Here is a 23,446-nt window from a genome sequence, read left to right on the forward strand (position 1 = left end):
GTAATTTGCCATAACCTGTATGCATTTAACGATCATTTGATGTTTTTAAGCTCATTATATATTTACTATCTTTCTTAAATAGAAACGTTAAAAATCATGGTATCTGATCATTTGCACTTCCCTTCATCTACACTGGTAATAGGGGAATGATACAAGTTACGGGCTGGAAAATGCCAGATCCCGCTTTTACAGCGTTGCTCACCTGACTTCCCTGGTCTCCAGCTTTTGCATTAGCATTTACTATTCATCCTTAGTTACTGTTACATTTTTAGGTGAGAGGCCAAGTAACTTCTCTGGAACAAAAAGTTAGGGAACGTTGTGCTTAAACCTAATAAAATAACTATGTGAAAATAAATGTAGTATAATTTCATTACTAAAGCAACAGCTAGTTCATTGTGAGCAACCATAAAATTATGTTCAATTCTAAGTGAAAAATTTCCAGAAAGGTTGTGGGAATTCCCTTATGATAATTTATTTGGGTACTTTATTATTGTAGATGACGGTATGCTTGTATTTTTGAACTATAATTATGTAATTAATGTTAAATCTGCTGCATCTTTCCACAGATTACATTCCAGTTTATAGCAACATTTTCCACTCTGGTGCCTTTAGTAGATTGTTCATCTGTACTACAAGAAAGAAATGACCTCACAGAAGTAAGGCTGCTTTCTGATTGTAAAGAGATTGGTTAACTGAGTTCTAATTCTTACTGTGTGTGCGTAGTAATATCTGATAGTTTAAAAGCAACTTTGGATAGGTGCTAACAAATTAAAATTACTGTTTTGTGACTGCAATGATATAAATGGAGGACCATGTTATCATTGCTATTTTGACATCTAGAGGTGTATTTCAATGATTTTTGTCACTTTTTAATGTTTTGTTAAGTAAAGCTTGTGGTATTTTGTTTTTTTTTCATTGTATGTTAGAAATAAATCTGTTTAGGGGATTGGCATTTATTTACGAGACATTTTCTTTATTACTGTCTGCTTCTTTCAGAACTGTTTTCTTAAATGCAGGCATGTTTACTAGACTTGGCATTAGGATGTTCATATCGTGAGCGATAATCCCTTACACATAAGCAGTTTGAAACTTTGAAAAATGGAGATAATAAAAATGGCTGCTTAACTTTTGGTTTGGTGCTTATAAACCACATTAATTCTTATTTTGGTTCCTGGAAAGTAGTAGGTCGAGTTATTCTAAACTGATATGCGATTATGGTGCTGTTTCTCAAAGTATGCAATACACTAACATAGTGTTACATCTATTTGTAGGCCATAATTGAGTTTTGTTAGTTCAAAGGAAAAGAATCACAGGCTATTTCTAATTTATCTCCACATTAACATGTTATAGGTAGAACGAGAACTTTGTTCAGCCACAGCTGAATTTGAGGATTTCGTCTTACAGTTTATGGACAGGTGAGCATGTGTACCCCAGACCCACCCTTTATCTGACATTCAAAAAAAGGAATGTTCTGTCCCCGCAACTTGACCCTCTCCCATCGTTGCAACCTGTATTTAACTGCCACCCAGTACGTGGCTTCTGAAGCTACAAAAGGACAATGATTTGTGAGTTCTGTACAAATTAAGTAGCTATCACTTGAATAGGTGTGACAGTATTTATCTGATCATCATCAGAAATGTTCAACCAGCATTTAGTTGCTAACATTGTACCTTTTTTCTATTATTTAGATGCTTTGGACTTATAGAAAGTAGCACATTGGAGCAAACAAGAGAAGAGACAGAAACTGAGAAAATGACTCACTTGGAGAGTTTAGTTGAATTAGGTCTGTCTTCTACGTTTAGTACAATCCTTACGCAATGTTCCAAAGAAATATTTATGGTAAGAATGCATTGCTACAAAAAAATTAAATTCTAATCTTTTAGTTTTGTTTGATGTTTTAAAAGTTGAACTTCAAGTTACTTTAAGAGTTGTGTATATGAATGCCAGTTTATCCTTTATTTCCATACTAAGATTTGGAAAAGATATAGTTGATCCTCTATTCACAGATTCTATATTTGTAAATTCACCTACTTACTACAATTTATTTGCATCCCCTCAATCAATACTTACAGTGCTTTTATATAGGCATGTAAAGGGGGCAAAAAAATCTGAGTTGCGCATGTTTCCAGCTGAAGTCGAATAAGGTGATGCTCTGCCTTCTTGTTTTGGCTCTCATATTTGAAACAAGTGTCCTTTTTGGGTCTATCTAGGGCAGCGGTTCTCAACCTTCCTAATGCCACGACCCCTTAGTACAGTTCCTCATGTTGTGGTGACCCCCAACCATAAAATTATTTTCGTTGCTACTCTATAACTGTAATTTTGCTGCTGTTATGAATTGTAAGTATCTTTTTGTTTTCCGATGGTCTTAGGCGATCCCTGTGAAAGGGTCGTTCGACCCCCAAAGGGGTCGCGACCCATAGGTTGAGAACCGCTGATCTAGGGCCAGGCTTCCCACATTTTTGCGCCTTTTATTGATGATTTTGCCATTTAAGATGGCCTCAAAAAGTGGGGGCCACTTTTTAGTGTTCTAAGCATAAGATAGTTGTGATGTGTCTAATGGAGAAAGACAACATGTTTTAGATAAGTTTTGTTCAGGCATGAGTTATAGTGCTGTTGACTTTGAGTTCAATGGTAATGAATCAATGTATATTAAATAAGGTGTCTTTAAACAGAAACACATAAAACAAAATTCATCAGTTGATGAAATGTAACTAGAGGCTTGTGGGAACATAAATCCTGTATTTCCCCTAGGAAAGGTAGTTTTGTTAGCTAGCAATTTAGTATTTGATAATTAAGTGATCACAGCAACTTTATAGAACATTACTACAAATAAGAATCAACTGAATTTGAAAATTTACAACTAAACATTGGTTGTTCAAAAATGTATTGTTTAATTACGACAACTGTGAATTTTCCAGTTGTAGTTTTGTTTTTAATTGCTTACTTGATTCCGTTGTGGTCAGAGAAGATACTTTGCTTGATAACTAGCTTTTAAAATATACTGAGACTTAATTTGTAAGCTGACATATGGTTTGTACTGGAAAATGTCCCATGTACACACTCTTGCTGGGTCTGGTTGGTTTATTGTGGACTTTGTCCTCCATTTCCTTATCTTCTGTCTGGTTGTTCTACACACTATTGTGAGTGGGGTGTTGACGTCTCCAACTGTTATTGTAAAACTTTCTCCCTTCAATTGTCAGTTTTGGCTTCATATATGGTATTTTGATGGTGTGTTGTTTGGTATGGAAATGTTCATATTAATAGAAGGCTCAATACAGCAAGAAAATATAACAACTATATAGTCTCTTTCTCTTTTGTAACTCTCTTTAGTCTATTTTCCCTGACAGTCATATAGCAACCCTACTCTCCAGGTTACTATTTGCACGGAACATCTTTTCCCATCCTTTTTACTTTCAAGTTATTTGTGTCTTTCTCCAGTGAGTGTCCTACAGACAGCGCATGTTAGGACCATGTGTTTGTAGCCCTTCTGCCAGTCTGTCTTTTGACTAGAGAGTTTAATCCGTGTAAAGTGATAAGGGGGCAGTTTGTTTTCTATACACCCCATAGCTTTTTGTCCCTCATTTCCTAAATACCTGTCGTCTTTTGTGTTTAGACTTTTTTTTTTGGTAGCGAATTGTTTATTTTCTTTCCTTTGTGTATATTCTATAACTCTTTTCTTTGTGGTAACCATGGAGACTACATTTAAGCACCTAAAGTTATAGTGGCTTAACTTCAACAGTATACAAAACTTAGCTCCTTTACAGCTGTCCCTACCTGTTTAAATTGTTACAAAATTACATCTGCCCGTTGTGTGCCCAGAAACATAAATTAAAAATCCTTTTAAATGCAAAAAAAAAAAATTTTTTTTTACAATTAAATACTATTTGGGAGAAAAGTATTAGAAATTGTTTATGTCATCACATGATAGAAATTAAGTACGAAAAATACAAAAATCTGGTAATCTATGATGAATGAGAAATAGTTTGTCCTCAAGGCATTCTGTCAACACTCACTCGCTATTGGTTGTTACCTGTTATGTACAGTCTGGTCTTTAAGACCACACTTTCTGTTTTCTTCTTCTCTCATTGGAGATTATCACTGTTCAATTTGTTTATCCTCGTTCAATTTGTTTATTCTCGTTAAAAAGCTAAAACTGTCTTATAGCTGCATGAAATGTTTTCTAAGATTATGTGAGTATAAAGTTAACTTAAATATATCTTGTTTAAACAAAAAATTTTGAAAGGAATTGTTTATAATTTTCAGCATTGTTAATCCAAGCCTAGAGCTCATTCTGGCATTTAGCAATTAAAATTCTGTGACTTGATTGTAAAATTAAATAGATTGTTTCAAGTCCTTTAGAGGTAAATGTTTATAGTTTGTATTAGAATGATAAAATATAAATATTAGATATTCCAATAAATTTCCTTTGTTATATTGGATTAGCCAACAAGATAGTTAAATTGTAATTGCTTCCAAGAGCTCTAATTTTGTGTTTAGTGTTTCTGTAGCAAATGAAATCTTGAGCCTCAGATGTTTTTTTGTTTTTTTTTCCTGTTTTTTTTTAAAATAATTCTTTCATTGTTAGTTTCAGGTGTACAGAACAATGCAATAGTTATCCTTTTCACCCTCACAAAGTAAACCCCCCTCCCCCCATGTATTGCCCTCCCACCCCCAATATCATGCTTATCTATTACAATTTCATTGATTCCATTCCCACTCTCTACTCCATGTCCCGAGACTATATGTATATATAATTATAGTTGACATACAATATTATTCAACATCAGCTTCAGAAATACAGTGCGGTGTTCAGATGTTTTCTTCACGTTATGGTCTGTCTTGTGCAAAGATTGTTTGTAGACATAAAATGCAAGATTATTAAGAAAATCCTTATAAATTCTGATGGCTAAAAAATTTCCTACTTGATTACTTTTAGTGTGGTCTGAGCATTTTCTTTTTTAAGTTTTATAACATTTAATTATTTAAAATGCTGATTAGACATTTTCATTTTTTATATACCTTAACAGGTAGCCCTGCAGAAGGTATTTAATTTTTCCATTTCACATATATTTGAAACTCGAGTAGCTGGCCGTATGGTGGCAGATATGTGCCGTGCTGCTGTAAAGGTGAGTTAGGGTTTTGTTTTTTGAGGGGGCTGATGAATTAATGAATCAGTCACCAACAGGTTTATGTAGTTATATTAGACATGTCTGTTATGCTTAAAATACATAGTTCTTTCAGCAGCTGCTTACAGCCCTTAATTGGTACTGAAAATAGTGCTAGTGTATAGTTTGTGACTGTGAAATATTTGTGCCTTTGAAAAAACTTACTTATACAAAATATGTTTTCAGTGCTGCCCAGAGGAATCTTTGAAGCTATTTGTTCCCCACTGCTGCAGTGTTATCACTCAGCTTACAATGAGTAAGTCATAAAGTTATCATTCTGTGCTTACAATTTTAGATTAAAAAATTTTCTTGGTTTCTAGAACTGTGTCAATGAAAACAGATTTTTTGAGCTATGCAATATTTTAATTTTAGTACTAAGTTTTGGGGGGAAATTGCTCAAAATAAGGTATCACCATGTTGACAGGTAGCTTAGAAATTTTACTTTGTTAAATTTATATTTTTATACGTACTAGAACCATTCAGAGGTTGCCATCAAAAGTGTTATTTTGTGGGCTGGCCGAGTGGCTCAGTTGGTTAAGAGCTCGCTCAAGAGTGTCAGCTCTGAGTAACAGCAGTTTGATTCCCAGCCTGAGCTGAGCTGCTGCTGAGCTGCCAATGGGTGGCAGGATGGCTCAGCTAAAAAAAAAAAAATTTTTTTTTGTGATATGTGAGAGTCAGACATCTTGGTTGGGGTGTTTATTTTCTTGAAAATTGAGTTTCTGCCTCCTTTGGAGGAGGTTCAGCTTCATGAAGAAGGAATGAAAACTATCCCTAAAAGAGACTTTTTTCAGCTATTAGAAACATTAAACATAAGTATTTTAAAATGATGCATTTAGTTGAATATATAGGTGTTTTTTTTTCCCCTGATGCTATTTTGCCATTTTTAGATGATGATGTATTAAATGAAGAAGAGCTAGACAAGGAGTTACTATGGAATCTTCAACTTTTGTCTGAGGTATTGTAAATCTTTGGAATAAGAAAATATTACTATGAATATGTTGACTTGCTTTTAGGATTTATTTTTAAAAAAATTTGACATTAAAACATGAAAAATCTTAAGTTGTTGATATTGATATATCTCTAAAACAGTTGCATTTTCTTGTTATCAAAGGAGTGATATTGTTAATTACTTCATGTTCAATACTATACTTGGCTTTTCGTTGAGTGATTCTAATATAGGTAGTTCATTAATTGAAAAGTTGATCAGATTTGGCAATTCTGTTTTTTTTTTTTGTCAACGTTCTGAATTTGGCCATCAGTCAAACTTCAGTTTCCTTTATGGGTTAGTTCAGGAACCGAAGGACAGAGAAATCCAATTAAGTAAGTTTTGTCTCTTGAATGAGATGCTCTTTGGAAAAGGATGTTACTACAGCATAGCACATGAAAACCCATACTTAGAAAATGTGTTTTGATCTTAAAGAATTAATTGTTAGAATATAATTAAAATCCTGAAATGAATTAAAGTCATTTTAAGAAAGTTGTTTTAGGCTACTTAAGTGTCCAAACATTGACCTTTGCATTAATTATTCTTGATCTTTTAACCAAATTATCTTCAACTCTTCTTCCTCTTTTTAGATTACTCGAGTGGATGGAAAGAAGTTGCTTCTTTATAGGGAGCAACTTGTAAAGATTCTCCAAAGAACCCTACACTTAACCTGTAAGCAGGGTTACACTCTGTCTTGTAACCTTTTGCATCACCTTCTTCGTTCGACTACACTTATCTACCCTACAGAATACTGCAGTGTGCCAGGTGGCTTTGACAAGTCTCCTTCTGAATATTTTTCGATCAAGGCAAGCATTTTCAATAATTTAGGATTCAAGGATGTATTGGATTGTTTTTCTAAGGGATTCAAACTATAGGTTTTTTTCCTTACTGTGTGTGTATAAAGGTGTCACTTGTTTTTTTAAGTAGATTATTAGAGCTATTATTGGAATGTTTGTTTTGAAGGTCTTAATTGGCTTTATTAAGTGATTCATGATTGGAGCAGCAACCCATCTGCAACTAGAAGGGCACTCCCTGGAATGTTTTAAATTCGTGCAGCATAGCACTGGAGCTAACTCTGGCTTTCTTTTCTGTTTTTGTGTGACATGACTTGATAAGCAATATCTAACCTGTATAGTTCCATATAATGTTATTGGGGAACTTAATAGCCTCACATAAATTTACAGTTGCTTTTATAGTAAACTAATATTTGAGTGGCTCTTCAGGGAGACCTTTTTTAGGAATGATAATGCAGGAGTTATATGATGTTTTCATGCCATTTGTGTGTGTGTGTGTGTGTGTGTGTGCGTGTGTGTGTGCGCGCGCGTTATTTGCTACCACCTTAAGTTTGGATTACTTACATGTATTCTTTTAAACTTTTTTTTTTTTTTAAGCTAACCATCCTGCCACCTGTTGGCAGCTCAGCGGCAGCTCAGCTCGGGCCGAGCATCGAACCGCTGTTGCTCAGAGCTCGCAGTCTTTAGCGAGCTCTTAATCAACTGAGCCACTCAGCCGGCCCTTCTTTTAAACCTTTTTTAATGATGTGTATATGTTTTTTTTTGTTTGTTTGTTTGTTTTCAACTTCTCTACCTGCTGGACCAATGCTGTTCTTTACTAGGACTGGGGTAAACCAGGGGACTTATGGAATCTGGGAATCCAGTGGCACGTTCCTTCTTCTGATGAAGTGGCTTTTGCCTTCTATCTGTTGGACTCTTTTCTTCAGCCTGAGCTCATCAAACTCCAGCGTTGTGGGGATGGAGAACTTGAAATGTCTAGGTTAGTTTTCTTTTATAATCAATTAGTGTTACATGGTTCAGACTAAAATCTTTTTGTGTCTTCTTTCTATTGCATATTTGATGTATTTATTTTCAGTGTGTGTTTTGATTATCGCCATAAGTAGTTAGAAAACTAATATAGTGTTATATAACAGAAATTTTGTCATAATATTTAAACATTTTAAATAGAAAAATGGATTTTTTTATAGTTTGTTTTTAGTGCCTTCCATTTAGCTGTTTCACTTGTGCATCTTTTGGGAAATGTGTGTAGGTATGCCCCCTTTGAAAGGAAATGCCTGTTTTTCTAGATTCAGCTCAGATTTTATTGGGTTGTTAACTGTTATTAATTAATTTTAGTGACATGAATATTGCTTAGATAAATATCTCTGAGAGTGCTTTTTCTCTCTCTCTGGGGGCTTAAATAAGCAACAATTATTTGAGACCATTAGACTTTTGTAGTTTGAATCTTTATAAGTTCCTAGAATAACAGTAAGAAAACAACTATGTCAAATATCAGGAAATTTTAATGATAAAGTCAGCAGAAGTGGGTCTGGAGGAAGAAGCATGATTGACTTATGTCATCTATATAGAATATAGTACAAAACTGCTTTTTGAAGTAAATGTTTAGTCAGTCCACTTTCAAAAGATGGAATACGCTGGATTCTGTAATATTGTTTTTTCATTTTTGTTAGTGGTAGTGATCTTTAGGTAAACAGGTGATTGAATTCAGAATTGCTTACTCGAGGTTATTTAGAGCATGTTTACATAAAAGCAGGTCTAGGATTACCAGTAAATAACTGTTTAATTACCTCGCACTATTAAGTGGGTAAACTGAGACATTTGCTATGTCCTCACCTTAATGTATATCCCTACTTGATCAAGTTTTTGTAGTTCATCCTAGACCCTTGGTTTTGTGTTAAATCCGGATTTGTAGTTTTCTAAAAGGTACGAAAATACCTTTTATCTTTTCTAGAGATGATGTTCTACAGAGTCTAACTATAGTGCACAACTGTTTAATTGGTTCTGGAAACCTCCTACCTCCATTGAAAGGAGAGCCAGTTACTAACTTGTAAGTAAAAATAACTACTTTACATATTTTGCTGTTTTGCCATTTGGCATTTATTTCAAGTCTTAGTCACATAATGAGTCATTGGTTTTGTTATTATTGGTGTTGTTTCTGTATCACTTTAACCTTTTGTCATTGTTAGGCCAAAAGTATCTGAGGCACAATTCAGGTCTATAAACTTTAAGGTTTATTCAGATTTTCCTATGGTACTATGATAACTTTCAATGTTAATGAGTTTTAAAATATGAACTTAGCGAAATTTGAGTTCTTATGTTAGTTTACTGAGTTAATTAAAATAAATACTCTTTTGAAAACAAAAAAAATACTTTTTGTCTGAAATCAATGTTAAGGATTTTGTAGCAGAAAAACTGGGGTGAAATTTGTTAATATTATTCATTATGATTTTGAAATTTTTATTTTTAGATCTACCAAGCTGCTTTTATGAAGTTAAGTGCTTTTCAGAGTATTATTATTTTGAATAAATGTCTTGAGTTAGTCCATTAGTGCTACCATTTAAGTTGAAAGAATTGAAATTAATAATAATGTAACTTTAGCTCATTAAAAGTAGATAGCTGCTAGTTTCAGTATATCATCTTAGATCACTTTCTCTCAACATCAACATCTTATTGCTGAGCAATTTAATGACAATCACATTAACATAAGTAACTCCTGCCCACTCAAAAAACACAAAGGGGAGAATTAGTTATTTTGCAACAAAAATCATAAAAGAGTTTAAGGAGTGTTTTAAAATGCAACTTGTTTGTCTTTCCCATATTTTGCATAGTCATTGTTTGGAGTCATGCTTTTTCATAATTGCTACCTACTTCAATCTAAAAACTATTTCTAGGCATTGAACTTTAGATTGCTCATTAGATTTAAGAGGGACAAGTAGGGCTCATTTCAGGTAAGGAAATCTGTTTAAAATTTACCTGGGAATTTGCTCAATTCTTTTAAAGAACTTTTGTTTTTCATCAGTTTTATGGTTTGATATAAGAACAATTTTACCAAAATTCATTTTTGTTAAGAGAGATTGATTTTAAGGAATAAAGAGAGATTGATTTTAAGGAATATTTTTAAACCTGCAGAAATGGTTTTTATTCTCCCGATAATCTTTAACAGTGTGTAATATAGTAAGAACTTAACTCTTTTTGTGGCATGCTAAAATGTGATTTCATATGCAATAAATTTATTACAATAAATTTAGTTGTGTTTGAATGTGTTGAAAATAAGAAGTGTGGGCATTTAATCTAGTAGTTTATCTAAGAGCAAAAGCATGTATCTTCTGTGTATATGATTAGAAAATTTTTAGTATTGAGTGTTCATTGGGATGCACTGTTGAAGGGTCAGCTCAGGAGGCTTATGAGGTTTCCCGTGTAGTTCATGTCAGCATGTAACCATATTTACGCCATGTACACTATAATAGTGAATTGAAACAAAGTCTTTTATGGACGTGGGCATCAGGATAAAAGTTCCATACCGCTGGTTATTATAAAACCAATTAGGGGGCCAGCCGAGTGGCTCAGTTGGTTAAGAGTTTGAGCTCTGAGCAACAGCGGTTCGAGTCTGCCCCGAGCTGAGCTGCCGCTGAGCTGCCAACAGGTGGCAGGATGGCTCAGCTAAAAAAAACAAAAAAAACAAAACCAATTAGGTCTACATGTAATAAAATGCATTTTCAATAAGGAAAAGAATACCATGTTCTAAAAATTTTATTATTGCCATGGATTATAAATAAGTAGTTTGTTAGCCTGCATTACTGTATATTATAAGCTATAAAATTTATCCTGAGTATCCTTTATAGGTTTTTCCCAGGAAAATTGAAGAAGTTAAGATAATTTAGATTGAAAAGTTTTGTTGTAGAATTTTCACTTTTAGAGTGAAAATTTAATATAAAGTAATAAAAATTATATAAATATATCATGTTTATATATTTTAATATATTTAAAAGTATAAATATAAAATGTGTTCTTTAATATATAATGAAATAAAGTATAAAACAATGAAAACTATTGTTTTAATCATTGAATAATACACATGTTTAGGGTTCTTTATAATTATACACACATCTATGTAGGATAATGATTATACAAAGTAGAATTAAAGATGAATGAGCAGCCTGTTGCTTTTGAATTGCCAAAATGGGGAGTTTATAATGTCTTCCTTGGCCCTTGAAATAGTTCTTAACAGAATCCTTTCCTTTAAAACTAATTTCTAACTGGTATCATTTTCATCTGAAATTTTAATTTATTTTGGTAATGTGTGCCCTTCTATGCTTATTTTCTTTACATAACATTTTGGCTTTTGGGGAAGATAGTAAATTAGTTATCACCAAAGTATCATAAAATAAAGTTAGCATTTAAAATTTCTAAAATGCTTATTTTAATATAAGTCAATAATTGTTAAAACTTCTAAATGTAATTTGATTTGAAAAAACGAATTTCAATTGATGGTGCCATTTTCTGTAATACTAAATCACGCTGCCTAGTGTGAGGAAAGAATATCTGTAGCATAATTCTCAAATAAATTATCAGCAGCAGGTGAATTTGAAACTAGCAGGTGAAAAGATTCTTTACTTTGGACCTTAGTTACTCCAGATGAAACAGTAAAATGTACCAGATGAGGGAGAAAAGGAAATGCATAACTGTAACAAATGCTTTAATATAATGCCTAAGATGCCTGAGGAAGTCACTCTTGTCAACAGCAAATAATTTATCTGTTATATTATGGGACATTATGCATTTTCTGAAACACCATAGCAGTTTTGGGGAGCACATAGAAACTCAAACAATTTTTAAAAATTTAAACATTTTTTTTTCTTATACAAATCTCAATTAGGTAAAATAATTCTAGCTGCTTTAATTTTTTTTGGGGGGGGGGGTCAAACCACTCATTAAGCTTGCCTTGCACATTTATTAATAGTACATGTCTTCTGGAAAATTGCAGTAATGAGAAACTGGAAGCCTAGTTTCATTCTGAGTTTTCCTGTAAGAAAACCTAACTTAGTTCTTAATAGAGTATATAGCATGGTCTTGAAATCCCATTGTTCAGGGAAATGACTGCTAAATGTGAAAACCAATTTTCTGTGCTATGTGATTAGAGACAAAAACCAAAAAGCTTACTAAGTATAAAGTAAATAATATGCCTAATGGTATCTACATTGTACTGTTTGTCTTTTAGCAATGTAGGTTACTAAGTAGTACTTTGTACATACTATAAATTGAACTCGTACAAAAGATGGGTAAAATAAGGTCCCTTATGGGTAATTAAGGGTACATTTTTAAATTCTAGTACAATTTTAATTTTTGTTAGATACCAAGGTTGTTGAATTAATCATAAAATGGAACCTCTCTATTTTGCTCTTGGAACCTTTAGTTAATGATTTAGTTGAAATATTTGTGTATAGTTTATACTCATAGTTCTACCTTGATAGATGTGGAAGTTGGATTGTCTTTCCAGGGTCACACAGGAATACTGGACACTTGCCTTTAATCCTCAAATCGTCATTAATTTCTCCTTTTGCAGTCCACTCTATAATCTTTTAGGTCTAACCAGCTGTCACAGAATGCCAAAAACTAATAACATGCATTAAAACAGGGTTACTCAAGGTAGAGGAGTCATCAGTTTTCATCTGAAATATTTCTTCTTTACTTTGTGCCCCCTCTCCTCTGATAAACCTGTTAAGTCATTCTTAGTTAAATCATTTTTAGGACCTCAGCTTTTACTAACTTTTCACTCAGAAAAAAAAAATCATACTTAAGGTCTAAGAGTTGAGACCATTTCATTAATATGTGAAAGGATGTGTTGCTATGCGATGAGGGGCAGGGCTAGCTAACCTCTCTTGGCACCTCCAGGGAACTACCCAGCTCTGCTGGGGGAGCTGCTCACAGAAAAGGAAACAGTTACTACTCCACGGTGAGTAATCCTGTTTTCTCCTTATTTCACCTTCTGTTGTTTTCATTGATTTTTAAAAGCTTGTGTGTCAGACATGGAAATAGTTCTTCGCTCAGCATTAATTTTAAACCTAGCTCTATGTAAAATTTCTCTTAGCAACCTTTTGTTCACATGGTAGAGTAAGAGCCAGATTTTCATTTGTGTTTATCCCTATTATTGTTGTCTAGGATTGAATTGGATAACAGAACACAAATAGGCCAGTTGTCTCTTGTGAAGCAATTACAGTCTTGAGTGGAAAAAATGTCTTAGTGGCTTGGTTTTATACCCTTTATGTTTGTTTTCATTTGGGAGGGGAGAGATTTTTGGATAGGGTAACTTGTTCTTTTACTTACAGACAGGAAGAATTATTATTGTTTGCAGTTAACTCGTAATTAACCTAGCCGTCATATGCTTATTCGATTTGTATTGTATATTTTGTTTTTATGTTATTAGTCATTTCTTGCTTTTTTACCATCCTCTCTTTCCCACCAGTGATTTCAGTTCTACCCTAATCAAATATAAAGAAGATTGCATCTAGTGGTACAAATAACATAGTTGTGGGAAACTTAAAGGTTTTGTTTTGGTTTAGTAGCACACATATTGAACACATTTTGTTATGAATTAGGTGGTAATATTTAGTGGCTGTGAAGCTAGTTTAACTTTGTTATTGTATATAGATGGTATTATGTTTAATAAGTTGTGTTGAAATTACTTGTCAGAATCTTACTTAGTTCCTAGGTCAGTTTATATTAGTGTTTGTAAAATGAACCAGTGAACGAGTAGAATGAATTTCACTTTGGGGTAGAGGAGTGATGGTATTTGATTTAGATTATTTATATTGCTACTATAACTTTTAATCAGAATGCAGATATATAAGTATTGGCAGCACTTTAAGTTTACTCAGCTAAGATTATGTACATAACTAAAAGTTACAAGAGCAGTTTTATGTATTAGAGAGTACTGCACACATAGACTTACAATGTGGCCACAAAGAGATACAATCATAAAAACTTAGGTAATGAAGAGATTTCTTTCAGAAAAGTATTCTTCTAAAGATCAGAAGAAATATTTAGTATAAATATGTATTTACACTTGCTGAGAAACATTTAGTGTAAACTATGTCAATTCAATTGAAGTTTAATTGATTTGTGAGATAAGATTAATTAAAGCTGAATTTTAGATAAATAAGCATAAACGGAACTTGTGATAGATAAGAACAAATAAACTAAAGCTGAAATATATGTCTAATCAGATGCCTTCTATACACTTGAGTTATGGAAGATGTGTTTTTTAATTTGGGTTTTAAAAATAAAAGCGTAACTCATTTTTATTTAAGTGTATTTCATAATACTTAAAAATCTCATACGGGTTGATATATTTTTAAAATAGTTGTAATAATAGGTGAGACTTGTTTTTAAATGTGATTACATTGTAATTGGTGTTACTAGGGTCAGAGATGCATACAAGAAAAACATTGCAAATTCCAAACTGATAGTCTTTTTTGTTTGATAGGTTCTTGTTTTTGTTTTTTCATATGTAGTAAAAATTACTCAGAATAGTTTGCTATAGGTTGCTTTTTTATGTTGCTTCTAAGAGTAATTTTGTGACAATAATTATAAAAGGCATGCTTGGTTCAATTATTTGGTACTAGATATGGACCTGGGTAAGATAGAATTGTGTTCCTACTTTAGAAAACTGCTTATATTTATAGCAGCAGTGAAGAAACATGTTCTCTCATGTGATAGCTCCTGACAAGCACTTCCTCATGCTGTACCAGGGTAGTGGGGGTTGGGATGGGCAATGGTCTTATGCTTTATGCTTGTTACTGCTTGAGCACACAGCCTTTTTCTCTGTGATGTTGAAATCTAATTTCAGTAGACGTGTTTGACTCTCCTAGAAGTGCATTGTAAAGGAATCTGATTTTACTGACTAGATTCTGGATACATATTTATTTTTCAATCATGCAAAATTTGACCAAATGCTCAAGATTGCAAGCTGTTGTCAAAGGTTGACGCTTTATAGAATGAAAACCAGGTTTTAAGAATTTGAACTTAAAAGTCTCTGAAAAGCAAATTAGTGTTTTATATTATAAACTATTACCATTGTTTGTTTATACTCTGTAGGCTTGGTTTTGAAACTTGAGACAGTATTGTTGCCACAGTAGGCACTAGATTATGGGGAAGAACACCATTTTATAATTGGCGTTTAAATCTTAATGCTGTTACCATTTAGATAATTCCCAGAATTTATAGGAAAGATAACTTACTTGAAAAATGCAATATAGATGGGGTATGTTGATTTTAAAATAGTGTTTTCTTCATTACAAGGCTGTGTCATTCATGAGTGATGAATAATAACTATAAAATTTCTATTTATTACTAATTATAATTAGTCCTATATTAGCTATTCTTACCCCATGTTTCTTTGGCATTTATGCCTGTTTCTCCTGTTAGAAAGTATTTCTTTGTAAAAAGTTACTGAATTAAATCTCATTTTGACGTAAAATGTTGAAAATTAAAGTATGTTTTTTATTGAAGAAAATTTAGGTTTCAGATATAAAGGTTCGTATTCCCCAGTAAAATCTGTTCTTACATACTTAAAAAGTGACTTTTAACCATTTAATGACTTTAACTAGTTCGGTTTGTTCTGATAATATAATTCTTTGTGACAGATCTTTAATTAGGAAATGCAGTGTTTCTACTTCTGAACATCTTCAAAAGTAGTGGCATTTTACTGCAGATGGTAGGAGAGATCATTATGGCTGGTTTTCAGAGGAAGGGTAATGATTATCTAAAGAAGCTTGTCTGCTATATATTCTACAATAAATTGGTGGGTTTTTGGTGACTAGTTTAACCTTTATAATGCCATTAAAAAGTTGACTTTTCTTTGTATAAATGTATAAATGTTTATCATGAGATTTAATTAAGCTTTTACTCTTGAATATTGAGTATCATAACTATGCTCATTTGGGCACTGAAATCCCCTCCACCCCCCAGTCATTAAATTAACATTTTCTTTAAGATGAAAAATATTGTCCTTACTGATAAAACAGATAGCATTAATCTTAAATGGATAGAGTAAAGAATTGAAATATGGAAGACTGGAAATCTGTGTTTGTTAAAAGAGCACCATCTTTGTTTTGATTTAAACATTCTAGCAGTGACATTTTTTCCCTTTAATCCTTCTTATTGGTATTATTAATAAATACAAGCACTCTTGTTTTTATACAGGGTACCAAGTATGGTGTCCTTGGAAGAGACAAAGTTGTATACTGGACTTGAATATGGTACGTGAATCTTAATCTGAGTAAACCTGTGTGGACAATTTTTGTCAATTACTCCATAAGGTTTAATGGAATAATTTTGTATTTATAATATTACTAGTCTCCTTTTTATATATAAATGAATATTAATTGCATAATAGTTATATTTGTTTTTTTTCTGGAGAAACTGAAAAATTATGTAAAGAATAGATAGTAAAAGATAGGCATTGGGTCTAAATATTTGGATGTTTCTATTTGCACAGGCACTTTCATATATTGTAATGTTCATTTATATTTAGAATTGTTTTAGAACTGTACATTGTATTTATATGCATGGAAAATTATAGCCCTTATATTTGTGTTTTTTATCATAGTTAAATTTTATATAAATATTTATGTACATTTTATATAGCTATGCAAAGCAATTTAATGTTCAGAATCTAACATTAGTTGAAATTTGGCACACTTCCGAATTGCTGGATTAACACTGGAGTTAGTTGCATACATTAATTGCTAGAGTATAATTTTAGTTTGCTAGATTTTGGTCACTCATAACTAATTAGAGAATCCTGTGTATTTATGGCTTTTAGTTAGTGAATAGAGCCTTTGAAATATTGGCAAAGATGGTTTCCTTCTCCCTCCTCCTTGTCTGCCCGATCAAGTTTTATAAGCAGGTCATTGTAAATGTGCAGGTTGTAAAATGTATTCTGTACCATGCCAACTATGATAAATGCTGACCCATTTGTTTTTTCCTGGATGTATTATCTCTTCTTGACACAAATTGTTGATATAAACTTGAACAGTCTGGGGAACGTTTTAGTGTGTCTAAAATTTCTTCTCTCATTTTTCTAAAATAGATCTATCCAGAGAGAATCACCGAGAAGCAATTGCTACAGTCATAAGGAAACTTCTTAGTAAGTACATGTATGCATTTAATTTATTTTTATTAACAGATGTTTAGGAATTTTATTCTATAGTTTATGTGCTTTTACTTAACATTTTTTACTCCAAATGATGAGAATATCAGGCAGTGTTTTTTTCCTTAATAACATTTTTACTAAATATATTAGGAGTCCTATAGTAATTCAAAATATTTTAACCAAAATCCTTTTTATTCAATTATAGACCACATACTTAATAATTCAGAAGATGATACCAAGTCTTTGTTTCTTATCATAAAGGTACAATTGTCACTTAATAGTTGCAAATTTTGATATGACTGGGTTTGATGTGGTTACTTTGATGTGATGTGAATAAAAATTTAAAATTTTTTGACACAGATTATTGGAGACCTTTTGCAATTTCAAGGATCTCACAAGCATGAATTTGACTCCCGTTGGAAAAGCTTTAACCTTGTAAAGAAATCAATGGAAAATAGGGTCAGTATTTTCACTACAACTCTGAATTAATTTTTAAAGGTGTATAATATTGATATAACCACCTAATTGATTGTTCAGCGTACAGAGGAAGTTTCCCTGTAAGAAAAAATAGTTGATTTTCAAATATTTTATCTTGGTATAAACAAAAGGATCCTAGAAAATAATGTATTTTTCTGATTCAGATTCTTAAGAGGATGTGTCTATTATTAGCCATAAAATTAATTGAAATAGTATATTATAATATTGGGTTGTCGGAAAAGTCATGATGCATTTTTGCAACGAAAAACATAGAAAAAATACGTCATGAGTTTCCTGACAACCCAATATGAGCCTGATGCCTTTGAAATAAATGAAATGCCTCCATTACCCACCAGGATGTCATGGACTTGATTTGAACTAATTTTTTGTTAAGGATTCAGGGGAATCCATCATTGAGGTCATTTAGGGAAAATGTTGACATGTTTGCTACTTTGTCTTTCAGCTCCATGGGAAAAAACAACATATCAGAGCACTATTGATTGACAGAGTAATGTTGCAGCATGAGGTAAATATATTTTTAGAATAACAGTGACTTTTTACTTATTTAAAATAAGACTTTTATTAAAATATAGCTTACAAACAATATTATGTTAGTTTCAGGTGTACAGCATTGTGATTAGACATTTGTATAATTTACGAAGTGATCTCCCTGACTAGTCTGGTACCCACCTGATACTGCACATGGTTATTACAGTATTGTTGATTATATTCCCTACGCTTTACTTTTCATCCCCGTGACAGTGTTGTGATTTGTGACTACCAATATATACTTCTTAATCCCTTCACCTTTTCTACCCAGCCCTCCCCCCTCCCATCTGGCAACCATCAGTTTGTTTCCTGTATTTATAAGTTTGTTTCTGTTTCGTTTGTTCATTTATTTTGTTCTTTAGATTCCACATATAAGTGAGATCATACAGTATTTGTCTTTCTCTGTTTTGACTTATTTCACCCAGCTTAATACCTTCCAAGTCCATCCATGTTGTTGCATCATGACGACTTTTTTAAGTGACAGTTTTCCAGATGAATGTTTAATTATTTGTGTTACTTCAAAATTAAATGAACGTTTAGTACAAAGTTTGAGATTTAATTTACAATGTTTTCATAGCTACGGACACTAACTGTTGAGGGTTGCGAATACAAAAACATACATCAAAATATGATCAGAGATCTTCTTCGTTTATCTACAAGTTCATACAGTCAGGTAAGACTAGTGTAAACATTGCTCTCTCCCATTCTGATTCTATTACATGCACTCCAAATATCCCCATTTTATCAAGGGAGTTTAAATAATTTATTGGCATAGAAAACACCTTTCAAATTGCAAATATATTCAAGCTAATTTTGCTAGTCTTTTTCAGACAATGTTTATTTTGCTATTTGTAATTCTCAGATGTTTTTAAAAATAATTAAAGTGCTGTTGTAATGTTGCTGCCATTTAATTAAATCTACATTATGAAGGCTATATAATTGCTCCTAGGTGTTGTTATACTTGGGTTTCAGGAAGCTATTACCTGTGGGATCCATTCTTTAAGGGAGCATAGGACCAAGAGATTATCTCCCAGGATAGAGAACTGGAGAAAGTACAGATTTATGTCCAGCCAGTTATTCTGTATTTATAAAATAATATGAATTAGGAAACCTATCTTTAACCCAGAGATTTCACTTAAAGTAATCTTTAAAAGAGTTTGAAATGTATACAGTGTATTGCTTTTACTCGAATCACTTATGAATAATTAACTTTAGTTCATGGATTGTAAATGTATACTGAATCTTTTGTCTGTGTTCAAAATATGTAGGCTGTAACTTAAGGTTTGTATTGAAGAGGTTAAGTTCTCTGTTTTGGAAAGTCTTTGATTTTCCTTGTGTAGACATAAAATCAGACTTTTCTTATCAAGAGTAATAGTTTAGTCTGCTGATTATGTTACTGATGAAATGCATATTGGTTCCATTCAGTGTCTCCTTTATCAGAGATATTTGAACTGATGTAACCTAACCCATGGATATATTGGGTTGTCGGAAAAGTCATGACACATTTTTGCAACAAAAAACAGAAAAATACGTCACAACTTTCGACAACCTAATAGTTGGTGGTAGTATGCTTTCCTTTTGATAAAAAGATAAGGATTTATTTGTTTTTGTTAAGGCATGTGCTTTGATATATTTTTCTGTTATAATATTTTAATTATCATCTTTCTTTTTTGTTTTTGATAATTCATTTAGAAATCTTTGTAGTTTGTCTACCATGTAATAAAAGTCCTCTGTTAATACTTTTTCCAGGTCAGAAATAAGGCTCAGCAAACATTTTTTGCTGCCTTGGGAGCATATAACTTTTGTTGCAGAGATATCATTCCCTTGGTTTTGGAGTTCTTAAGGCCTGATAGACAAGATGTCACACAACAGCAGTTCAAGGTATAGAGTTGTTTGTTTTGTTTTACTATAATTTTTCAAACATACAGAAAAGTTGAAAGAATTCCACTGTTAACATGTTCACCATTCAGGTTTTATATTTAACATTTTGCTATATTTTCTTTATCACATCTTTCCATCTCTTCATCTTATTTTTATGTACCGGGGGTGGGAGGGAGAGGGAAGGTGCCAAAACAGTGTATACAAGTGGAACTTTGGTCACGTTGCTCAAGCAACAGTTCACCGTAATCAGAAGTGTCTGGATGCTGATGGTAACCACTTTGAGCACCTCTTGTAATTGCAGAAGTCAAAGGTGACTTGTATTTATCTTTTGTTATTGGTATATATTGAGTATTAACAATTTTAATAGTTTTTTCCTTTATTAAAATGTGTATACATAGTTTTGGCACCCTCTGTATTTTAAAGTTGAAGACAGTTGTACACTTCACCTTTAAACAGGTATAGTCTTTTTTCCTCCCTAATTATTTACTTATTAACCTATGTTTATGATCAGTGTTATGGTGGAGAAAATGTAGGATGCAATTTGAGTTGAGCACCAGTTAATGAGTTCCTTGGCTGGTCTATGGGAGAAGAGGGTGAAAGACCAAAAACCATTTAGAGTGGTGTGACCAGCATGAAGGAGGAGGGCCTGAGACCTGAAGAAACATGATAAGTTTGAACAACGGAGTGAAAGCTTGTGTGATTAGAGCAGAGAAGGAAGGAAATGACACAGAAGAAGGGAAATCCTATATCTCACAGGGATGCAATATAGAGTATAGGTGAATTATAATGACTGCTTATACCATCAGGTAGAAATGGATTGACTGAAAGTGATTTGGGAGGGAGAATTGATAGGAGTTAGTTAAATATAGGGGGACTTAAACAGGAGGTATCAAAATTATTATGGTTCTGGATTATGCAACTGGTTGTTGGTACATGAGAGAGAGAGAGAGAGAGACTAAACATGTTCCTTGAAGTTTGCTTATAAGGACAGGTCAACAAACCCACAGCTTGGGCTTGATTGCTTGCTTTTGTTAGTAAAGTTCTATTGGCACACAGCCATGTCCATTCGTTTATGTATTGTCTGTGGCTATTTTCATGCTACAGTGGCAGAGATGAGGAGTTGGCGTTAGAGACCGCATGGCCAACTACTCATTATATCACTCTTTACAGAAAATGTTTGCTGACCCCCAGTGTAGAAGTATAGTTCTAGAGGGTTGCAGAAGGTTTAACTTATTGGGTGGTATATTGTTGACCTTGAGAGCATTCTAAATGGACACAATCAGATAATTTAATATCAAAATTGAAAAATGTCTTTTAGGTCAGTAAAATTGAACTTAATGAATCTGTTAAGAGTAGAGCTCCGGCGGGTAAGAAGCCAGGGTGGAATTTAGTTAGGGTGAATGTTCAGGAAATAACAAAATGTTATGGTACTAAATTGCCCTTTTCATTAAAAAGGGATACCTACTGTTATCGGAATCATTCTGATTAATTGTATTACTTTTATGAGTAGAGAGTACACAGTGTAGTTAAATCACCTCGTTCTTGTATATGCTTAGGAAAATGCTTGGCAAACATGTTAACTACTATTTTAGAAATTATTCCAAACATTGTGCCCTAAAATGCTAAGAGTGGCATAGTTCCTGGCTTTTATGATAAAACTGTAGAAGAGAATTGGAATGGAAGCTATGTTCTTAAAAACAACATCATTATATTTCTGTATTATCTTATTAATAGCCATTCTTTGAGCTAACCCTCTATTAAATGACTTAGAGAAAATATTACTGTATGTCAAGTTCAAGTTTTTAAAAGTTAAATTCGAGTATATGAACCTATTTTACTAACCAGTATCAAGCATTTAAATAATAAATGTTTAGTAAATTTAAAAACATGTAGATAGTTGACTACAATTAAACAACGCCTCTTTATTTCCCATTTTAATAATTTTTCCTGCAGGGTGCCTTGTATTGTCTCCTTGGAAATCACAGTGGTGTATGCTTGGCAAACCTTCATGATTGGGACTGTATTGTACAGACTTGGCCAGCAATTGTTTCTTCTGGTCTTAGCAAAGCAATGTCCCTGGAAAAGCCGTCAATAGTGAGACTGTTTGATGATCTTGCAGAAAAGATTCATCGTCAATATGAAACAATTGGCTTGGACTTCACAGTAAGTATAACCGTTTTGTAATTCAGATTTTCTTGGAAATACTGCCTTGTTAAATACTGTTTAGTTTTCTTGTCTTTTTTTATTTTTTTTTGTAATAATATTCTTGGTACTTGATTTATTTTATTTATTTATTTTTTTTGTAATTTGTTTTCTGTTTCCTTTGTGATCATTACTGTAAATAGCAGGGTGGAATTGGAGGTTGGAGTATGGCCAAGAAACAGCTGGGTGGTTTTCTTCCAAGAGTCCACAAAGAGTTAATACACTGTTGCATTTACCATTATTCCCTATATGTCCATGGCCTCATTTTCAAAGAATTGATTATATTTTAAGAGGTCGCTCATAACTAGCTAAAGTCACAAAAGATTGACCACGAGGTTTGTAATTTATAATGAAGAAAATTAAAATGGAATGATTTGACAAATGAAAAAGTAGAGAATATTAGTTTCATTGGTGCTGAAATGGAGAGATATAATAGGTCATCTACAAATTTTCAAATGCATATTTACATACCAATCAGAATTGAGTGTGGCTAAAAAAGGTGTGAGTGCAGTTGAATGTCCCACTTTTCTAAAGTGATTATGTTTGACATCCATCCTTTGGTTTAAAAATCACTGCTCTAAATGTGTTCCTTTTCTATAAAACATGGTTTTGCTATTTGCAACTGTCATTAGATTAAGCTTTCTTTTAAAAAAAATTTTACATTGAAATGTAATTCACGTTCCAAAGAATTCACCCTTTTAGTATAACAGTCATGTGCTTATATATTCACAATAGTATATTCACAGTGTTGTGCAACTGTCACTGCTCTTAGTCCAGAACATTTCATCACTCAAAGGCACCCTGTACCCAGCAACAGTGACTTCCCAATTCTCCCTACCCCTAACCCCTGGAAACCACTCATCTACTTCTTTTCTCTGTGAATTTTCCTATTATGGACATTTCATATAAATGGAATCATAACAATATGTGGCCTTTTTTATCTGGCTTCTTTCACTGAGCATAACGTCAAGATTCATCTATGTTGTATTATGTGTCAGAAGTTCATTTTTTCCCCTGGCTTTTCTTTATAATAAGATTCCAAAGTCATGTATTGGAATAGCAGAACTACTTCAACAATCAAAAAACCCCTCTACCAACCAGGCAATGCTTAGCTCAGAAGAAATAAAAGAAGGACTTAAACGCCAACAAGAAAAGAATGCTGATGCCCTAAGGTAATTCTAAATGCCTACTTATCAAAATAGATTACATTATAGATAATAGGTTTTAAATATCTCTAAAC

General features: G+C 32.8%; 1 protein-coding gene across 1 annotated transcript in view; it reads left to right on the top strand.

Moving 5' to 3' along the window:
* The window catches only part of PSME4 (proteasome activator subunit 4), a 91,462-nt gene that overhangs the window by 38,192 nt on the left and 29,824 nt on the right, over positions 1-23,446 (top strand). Inside the window, exons 12-29 of the mRNA XM_019662108.1 lie at positions 567-656; positions 1,351-1,415; positions 1,689-1,839; positions 5,028-5,126; positions 5,352-5,421; positions 6,053-6,120; positions 6,741-6,956; positions 7,766-7,923; positions 8,896-8,991; positions 16,146-16,201; positions 17,035-17,091; positions 17,303-17,358; positions 17,458-17,556; positions 18,038-18,100; positions 18,701-18,796; positions 19,873-20,004; positions 21,958-22,167; positions 23,242-23,378. Coding sequence (XP_019517653.1) covers positions 567-656; positions 1,351-1,415; positions 1,689-1,839; positions 5,028-5,126; positions 5,352-5,421; positions 6,053-6,120; positions 6,741-6,956; positions 7,766-7,923; positions 8,896-8,991; positions 16,146-16,201; positions 17,035-17,091; positions 17,303-17,358; positions 17,458-17,556; positions 18,038-18,100; positions 18,701-18,796; positions 19,873-20,004; positions 21,958-22,167; positions 23,242-23,378 — 1,919 coding nt within the window. The remainder of the gene's footprint in view (positions 1-566; positions 657-1,350; positions 1,416-1,688; positions 1,840-5,027; positions 5,127-5,351; positions 5,422-6,052; positions 6,121-6,740; positions 6,957-7,765; positions 7,924-8,895; positions 8,992-16,145; positions 16,202-17,034; positions 17,092-17,302; positions 17,359-17,457; positions 17,557-18,037; positions 18,101-18,700; positions 18,797-19,872; positions 20,005-21,957; positions 22,168-23,241; positions 23,379-23,446) is intronic.

The sequence above is a fragment of the Hipposideros armiger genome, unplaced genomic scaffold (assembly GCF_001890085.2).
Source record: "Hipposideros armiger isolate ML-2016 unplaced genomic scaffold, ASM189008v1 scaffold_366, whole genome shotgun sequence".
Taxonomy (NCBI): Eukaryota; Metazoa; Chordata; class Mammalia; order Chiroptera; family Hipposideridae; genus Hipposideros; species Hipposideros armiger.